This window comes from Oryzias latipes, chromosome 7 (assembly GCF_002234675.1).
Source record: "Oryzias latipes chromosome 7, ASM223467v1".
NCBI classification, from domain to species: Eukaryota; Metazoa; Chordata; class Actinopteri; order Beloniformes; family Adrianichthyidae; genus Oryzias; species Oryzias latipes.
The window spans coordinates 25,578,877-25,586,591 of record NC_019865.2 but is presented as its reverse complement, the minus strand read 5'-3'; the positions used below and the strand labels follow the sequence as shown (position 1 = coordinate 25,586,591).

The 7,715-nt window shown below is 39.2% G+C and overlaps 1 protein-coding gene and 1 pseudogene across 1 annotated transcript; one reads left to right on the top strand and one right to left on the bottom strand.

The window, feature by feature from the left end:
* The first annotated feature begins 299 nt into the window (after positions 1-299).
* On the top strand, positions 300-1,112 carry LOC101174154 (annotated as a pseudogene).
* A 4,482-nt stretch (positions 1,113-5,594) lies between these two features.
* On the bottom strand, positions 5,595-6,985 carry LOC101173908 (P2Y purinoceptor 1-like). Its single transcript, XM_011493017.3, has one exon. It carries the CDS (start codon positions 6,619-6,621, stop codon positions 5,614-5,616), a length of 1,008 nt encoding a protein of 335 aa, XP_011491319.1. The 5' UTR covers positions 6,622-6,985; the 3' UTR covers positions 5,595-5,613.
* Positions 6,986-7,715: the final 730 nt, after the last annotated feature.

Here is a 7,715-nt window from a genome sequence, read left to right as displayed (position 1 = left end):
GTAACAGTGCAAATCTTATATAGATAAAGTATGAGTTTTAAGGGTTGTTGGTGGAGAAAAGCAGATATTGTTTAAACATGAAAACATTTTGATCTTGTTCACATGAAAATTAGTTCAAACAGTATCTACTGTGATGCTAAATACATCTGTTCTTTACAAAATAATTTATGTTCGCTGATGACAGAATTAATGGAGGCAGGGCAGTTCTAAACAGGAAGTTCTTTACTTTACTTTTTTTCCCCCCTTCCATTTCAGCAGCATTTGTGACCGATTGAATTGACACCCTGCCAGCAGAAAAGATGAACTCATCTAGTTTTCTTCGCAGCTATGACAAAATTGAAAATAAGATGCTGCCTGCCTTTTACACCATCACGTTCATCATTGGTCTTTTGGGTAATGCACGGGGGATGAAAGTGCTGCAGCAGAAATGGAAAAGGCAAGAAAACATAAACATTTTCATCCTCAACCTCGGACTTGCCAACGTCTTGTATCTGTTCACCCTTCCTTTTTTGATGGTGTACTACTTCAGCGGAGCTAAATTGATTTTCGGGGACGTTTTCTGCAAGATGACAAGATTCTGCTTCAACGTGAACTTGTACTGCAGCATCGGGTTCCTCACCTGTATTAGTGTGTACAGGTACCTGGCCATCGTCCATCCTCTGAGAACGATGGGAAGACTAACTGTGACTCATTCTGTGCTGATCTCAGTCCTTGTTTGGCTTTTGGTGAGTGTTCAAAGTATGCCAGACATCTTTTATCCAAAAACATTAAAATACAAAGCAAAGTGCTTCCACTCTACAAGCCATGAAAAGACAGAGGATTACCTAACATACAGCCTTGTGTGGACAACCACTGGATTTTGTATCCCATTACTCGTCACTCTGGGCTGCTAAGGACGTGTGACTTTTGTTTTTTATCGCAGGCAAACCATAGAGATGACAATAAGACAAAGGTGCTTCAGTTTGATGTTCGTTTCAAGTCTTCTTTTCTCCGTCTGTTATATTCCTTATCACGTCTTTGGGGACCTAAGTCACAGCGTTTTCAGGATTTGTTTGTATATAACAGACACACCACAGCTGTCACACAAACTAATGAGGAACAACTGTAACTAATGAGGAACAACTTGAAGACCTTCCAGTTTTCACTAGGACTGTCCTAATTTCATACTAAAACCAACCTCATGTCCTCCTTCACTACATCTATGAACCTCCATATAAGCCTCTTTCCTGACCCTTGTCACTCCCAAAGAGAACCTCAACATCTTCATCTCTGCCTCCTTCCTGTTTCTCAAAGTCTCTTTTAAGTATTTTCCTTTCTTATCTTTGCTTTCATTTCATTCTTAATAACACCTTTGTCACATAATTTCAAATACTGTAAAGCAGAAAAAGTCAACAGCAAAAGTGCTTCAGCTTCTTTTTCTGATGTATATTTTCTCATGATCCTGTCATGTGTTGTATCTGATGTTTCTTTCAAACGCATTTGTAAAAATATGTTAGGCATACTGTCAGTCATTGTAAGTCAGTTAACCTTTCAAAAACAAGTAAGAGCTTAGTAAATGCAAGAACATGTCAGTCCTGAGTTTTTTTCTTGAATTAAAAACAGTTTTCAGTATTTATTTTATTTTATTTAACCTTTATTTAACCAGGAAAGTCCCATTGAGATTAAAAACCTCTTTTACAAGGGAGTCCTGGCCAAGAGGCAGCAAAAAGTTACAAACACAGACAACAAATAAAATTACAATTTCAATTATAAACACAGTAACATTTAAAGGAGTTGACCTCAAGTGCTCTCAGTCTGGCTTTAAAATCCTTTAAAGAGATACGTTCAGGGAGCTTCCAGGTTTTTTGCAGTGTGTTCCATGAAGTGGGAGCAGCGTGAGAAAAAGATCTTTTTCCCAGTTCTGTGCGGACAAATGGAACCTTTAGCAACAGTTGATCATTTGAACGCAATGAATATGAATCAGTATGTCAGTATCTATGCCTGGTGTTAGGCAACAACAGAATTGCTTGTGTTTTCATGAATGTCATTGCTCAGGTAAACAGCAGTTATATTCTGCACACATATGTGTATATATACAAAAATACATAACTAAATACATCATATTTCTAATAAACAAGTATGAATGAACTACTGTTTATTCACGTTGTGAATGCTTTTTTTTCTTAAATGGCGTTTTCTTGTTTTTAAAGCTCACATTTCCGCACAATTTAGAGTTTTTTTTTATTGATTGGCAGATGAGTGGACCAACTGTTAGTCTTGCCAATTCTTATGGCCGTGTCACACAGCCACTACTGACATTTTGCACATTTTCCACAAATGCAATTTCTGTCTTTCGTGATACATGTGTGATATACAGTACAGACCAAAAGTTTGGACACACTTTCACTTTCATGAATTGGGGCCTTCTGACACTATGTCAAGGGGTAGGCCATGAAGACTGAACACATTGTGGACAAGGAGGTTGGCAGTCTCTGTGGCTGATGGGAGTTGAGGAAGTGCAACGTAATGGGCAGCTGTGAGGATGGTAGTATTACCTTGTGAGGGTGGCAGAGGGTAACAAAATCCAAGCCTATATGGGACAAAGGTCATCCAGGAACGGGCAGGGGATGGAGGAGTCCTGCCGGAAGCTGTTGGGAAGTTTTGTTGCGCTAACAAACTGGACAGGCAGCAACGTACTCACTAACATCCTGTTGCACGGTGGCCCACCAAAACCGCACCTTCAGTAGCAAAATGGTGCGTGTCCCTCCAGGTTGACAGGCTTGGCGTGAAGAATTCCCCCATTGGATTACCTCTTACTGGACCGAGTCTGGAACAAATAGAGGGTTGGGTGGGCCTGTACCTGGGTCAGGTTGTTGCTGTTGTGCCTTGAGGACTTTGGCTTCCACATCCAAGGTTACTTCCGCCAGGATGCAGGAAAAGGGCAGGATGGGTTCAGGTGGTGATTGAGTATCTGGGGCAAACTGGCGGGACAAGGAGTCTGGTTTAGAGTTTTTGGAACCAGGTTTGTAAGAGAGGGTGAAATTGAACCGGTTAAAAAACAGAACAGCGTGCCTGTCTGGGATTCAGTTGCTTGGCAGTTTATAGGTAAAACAGGTTTTTCTGGTCAGTCCAAATGAGGAAGGGTGTCTTTGTGCCTTCCAGCTAGTGCCGCCAGTGTTCCAGTTTCATTGCCAGCAGCTCCCGATTCCCCACATGATAGTTGCGCTCAGCAGGAGCATTGCAGAGGCCAAACGGCATCACCAAGTATTCAAAATGGCCGAGTGGGGTCTTAAATGCAGTCTTCCACTCATCTCCTTCCTTTAAAATGTTCCCAGAGGTGAACAATAGCCTGGCATCAGCTGAAGGTCCATGTGAGGTTTAAGTAGAGGCAGACAAGGAGCAGATGAGGAGCAGGTGAGTGACCATGACGAGGTGCAGGTGTGGCTCAGGCACTGGATGAGTGCATGCCCACAGGATCACAACAGATGTGTTCTTTGAGTGGTTTATTTGTACTTCTTCCATGGTTTTAACATGGTTCATTGTGATAAATCTATAAAAAGTTCACTTAAAGACCATGAAAAGTTTTTTTTCCTTATACTTAGAAATATACTGTTGTGGAATTCAGACAATGTTGACCGTTCCCTTTGAGAAGAAACATATTTCAATTTACCAAAAGAAAAAGCACCATGAATTTGCTTGGGCAAAAGGAACTTGTTTCTGAGATACAGTTGCAGTGCTCAACTTTGAGGTCATTACATAAAATTAATTTTACTATTTTGTTCAAATGAAAGGTATATTAAAATTCTAGATCTTTTTTCTAAGTCATATTCCCTTTAAAAAAATATTGAGAAATTGTTCCAGTAAAGTCTTTGGATGTATCGCGATGTGTGTTGTATTGACTAATGCCAATACACACCCCTAAGTGAAACACATTTATGTAAAACTATTACAAAACTGTTCATTTCTTCAAATTAAACTTATTTTAAAAGACATTACAAAAAAATAAGATGGTTCATTTAATTAAAATCAAACCATTTTGCCGTCCACTCATTCTAGAAGGCCAACATTCTCTAAACAGGAAGGGCAATTTTACTCCATTTACCGACACAGGAAGACAGAAGTATAAATAATTTGACACCTTTAGTGCAAACCGCTATTATCTATCTTGTTTTTGCTCTACATCACTTGTTGTGTTGGTTTACACCTACAAAAACAAAAATAGGATCAAAAAACAGATGGAAATTCATGTTGGCAACACCAAATAAGTGCAGCCAAGATGCACAATAAGCGTGTTTGAGATCACCCAGGTGGACGCAACGCTGCGACAGATGACCTGGTCTGCCACAAATGTTTTTGCTCCAACGTCACCTGTCAATCATCACAAAAATATCAGGAAAAAGGGGCGGGAGCAGGGCCCCAACCTAAGCGAACGCAGCTGGAAATTTAGTACTGCACTGACTGCAAGCTGCCCTGATGACTACAAAGCAATGCATTGTGGGAAACCTGTCCTGACAGTTTTTGTAATTGAGAGATTAATTAAACTCATTTAAATTAGTTAGTGATAAAAAAGAGTCTATATACATTACAAATCATTAAAACATATATAAAATATATAATAACACAGATCATACTAAAGGGGAGAGGCATATTAAAACTAAAGTTAAATGAATGACTGATTTATTTACTTGTTGATTTTTTTCATTTACGTATTTTATTTTATTTGAATATAGTTATAGTTTTATAAGTACATTTTGTACCAAAAACAGTTAATAATAAAGTATGGCTTATAGTATAGTACATGTTTAATACAAATTTACTGGCTATCAGACACTCACAAGTTGCGCGCGTGTGTGTGCTGAAGTTGTGGCCCTGCTTCAGCTAGACCCTGCCTTTAGTGGCCCCCAGGTAAATTGAGTTTGAGACCACCGCTCTAGGCGTTTCAGATGCATGACAAATGGGGGGAGGGGGCTAAAGGGAGAAAGAGAGAAACAAAAAGAAACCCATAGGGTGCTTTACCGGCAAACTGTTTTTTATTCATGTTTTCCTCTTTAATCTGCAATAACCAATATTTGCAGAGAGTGCAACATGACAAGTCAGACTTTAGTCGAAAAATACTCACATGTTCAGTTGTAACACATGAAATACAAAACACTACTTTTATTCAGTTCATTTTGTTGTAGCTCACTGTGTATTACTTTACCAGGATCCTGACTACAGTAGCCACAAATCTCTGAAGTATATCAAAGTTAACACATTTTGACAGATTTGCCCATGAAACCACAGAAATCGCTTCAAGGTGGTAAGAGATGAACTTTCTCTCTGAACTTATGTTTTATTTAACCCATCGTTAAATTAAAAATAAGATTAAATAAGATTTGAAATGAATTATTTCTTTTACATATAAAGATGCAAATATATAAACTGGTGCAACATGATAAAATCTACTAAAGTTTTTGATGAACAGATTATAAAATATATTTACCAATGCATTAAAAAACAGACTAATAATTAAAAAAAATGCCAGTTAGGGTTAGGGTTAGGGTTAGGGTTTTTCTTGAACAAGCTTTGCATGTTTGAGTGAAATAGTTTTTTTTACAGACACAATTTAAAACAGGTCAGAACAAAGACAAACTTTTATTTTGAGGTTGTGGTCGACATTGATGTTGATCTCAGAGCTTCTTCTTCAGTTATTGTGTCACTGCTTGAATTCAAATGATAGAAAAACTTAGGAACTTGTTTTGGGAGCTGTCGAATGTGAGCCAGAATATGTTCACTCATCTGAAGAGTAGAAACCATAGGATTGAGAGCACTGTTCAGACACACAAGCCCCCGACTGATCTGATGACCTGTAAAAACATGTTTATCCCACCAAACACAAATATTCTGTTTCCTCTGAATTCTAGAAAATAGACTTAGGTTCCTAAAGACGTGATAAGGAATATAACAGACGGAGAAAAGAAGAATCAAAATGAAAAGAAATTTCACACACTTTTGTCTCAGTCTCTTCTCTATATTGTTCCTGCGACAAAGAACAAAAGTCACATGTCCGTAGCAGCCCAGAGTGACAAGTAATGGGATACAAAATCCAGTGGTTGTCCACACAAGGCTGTATGTTAGGTAATCCTCAGTCTTTTCATGGCTTGTAGAGTGGAAGCACTGTGCTTTGTCTTCGAATCGTTTTGGAAAAAAGATGTCTGGCATACTTTGAACAATCACCAAAAGCCAAACAAGGACTGAGATCAGCACAGAACGAGTCACAGTTAGTCTTCCCATCATTCTCAGAGGATGGACGATGGCCAGGTACCTGTACACACTAATACAGGTGAGGAACCCGATGCTGCAGTACAAGTTCACGTTGAAGCAGAATCTTGTCATCTTGCAGAAAGCGTCCCCAAAAATCCATTTCCTTCCGCTGAAGTAGTACACCATCAAAAATGGAATGGTGAACAGGTACAAGACGTTGGCAAGTCCGAGGTTGAGGACAAAAACATTAATGTTTCCCAGTTTCTGCCATTTCTGCAGCAACAACTTCAGCCCCCATGCATTACCCACAAAACCAATGATGAACGTGATGGTGTAAAGAGCAGGCAGCAGCTTGTTTTCAATGTTTCCATAGTTGTAAGAACAATTGGATAGGTTCATCTTCTCAGCTGGAAAGGCGCTTCTGTCCTCTGTGGCTGAGTTTAAGTGAAAGAAATGAAAGGAAAAACTATGAACAAATTCCTGTTAAAGCCACACCCATAAATTAACATATTTTAAAAGAGCTGTAATGTAAACATTTTTCCATATAGTTTTTCTCGAAAGAAAACTGAAACCAGTGTTTTCCCTAATCTCAATAAAACTAGTCACACCTAGTCTTCCCTTTATTCTCATGGAATGATCTAAGGCTAGAACCTTGTACATGTTTTAACCTGAAGCTGCATTAAAAGTTCAAGATGAAGCAATACTTTGTCATTTACCAGAAAACATGCCATAGATCTGCTTAACCCTTGTGCTATCCTATGACCCCACCCTTAGATTGACGTGTGCTCCTTACCATGACAAAAGTGGATAAAGTTGGAGAGAATTTCATGTAATCCATGGACACCAGTGAAGATCACAAATCATTGAAGAAAAAAGATTCAGTGGACTGTCTAGTGGGTCTACATGACCCAACTCCCAATGTTAAAGTGCCTAGGATAGCACAAGGGTTAAAGGCAGACAGAAAGTTATTTTCTATGTTATCCTATCCTCAAGCACATCTGAAAAAAAAAATTTCTTGGGAATTCAGAAGTCAGTTCAACCTGTTTCTGGCTAAGTAAGAAGGAATCTGAAAACAAACTTGCGCTGAGTTAGTTCTTCCTGTGAAGTTTGTCTGGAGTGATTTGGAACTTTCTAAAAAAATATTATGTAGCTTCTCTCTGAAAACCTGCATACTTTATACTGACAGTATTTTTTTTTACACTCTGTTGATTTGTACTGCCCTGCATTTGTAAGACAGCATTTTCTTTTTTTTTTCAGTCTGTGCCCGGAATAAGTCATCCACCGGACGACGCATGGGACTCCTACAGCCTCTTCCCATCCCTTCCAGACTGTGGGCGGAGGTCTCCATGGACTTTGTCACAGGCCTTCCCCTCTCACGTGGTCACAACACTGTTTTGACGGTTGTGGACCGGTTCTCAAAAATGGTCAGGTTCATCGCCCTGCCTAGACTGCCTTTGGCCAGGGCCACAGCTGACATTTTCCTGAACCAGATC

What these genes read in the sequence shown, in the direction of transcription:
- LOC101173908 (XM_011493017.3), bottom strand. Translation starts at nt 6,621, where the DNA reads ATGAACCTATCCAATTGTTCTTACAACTATGGAAACATTGAAAACAAG.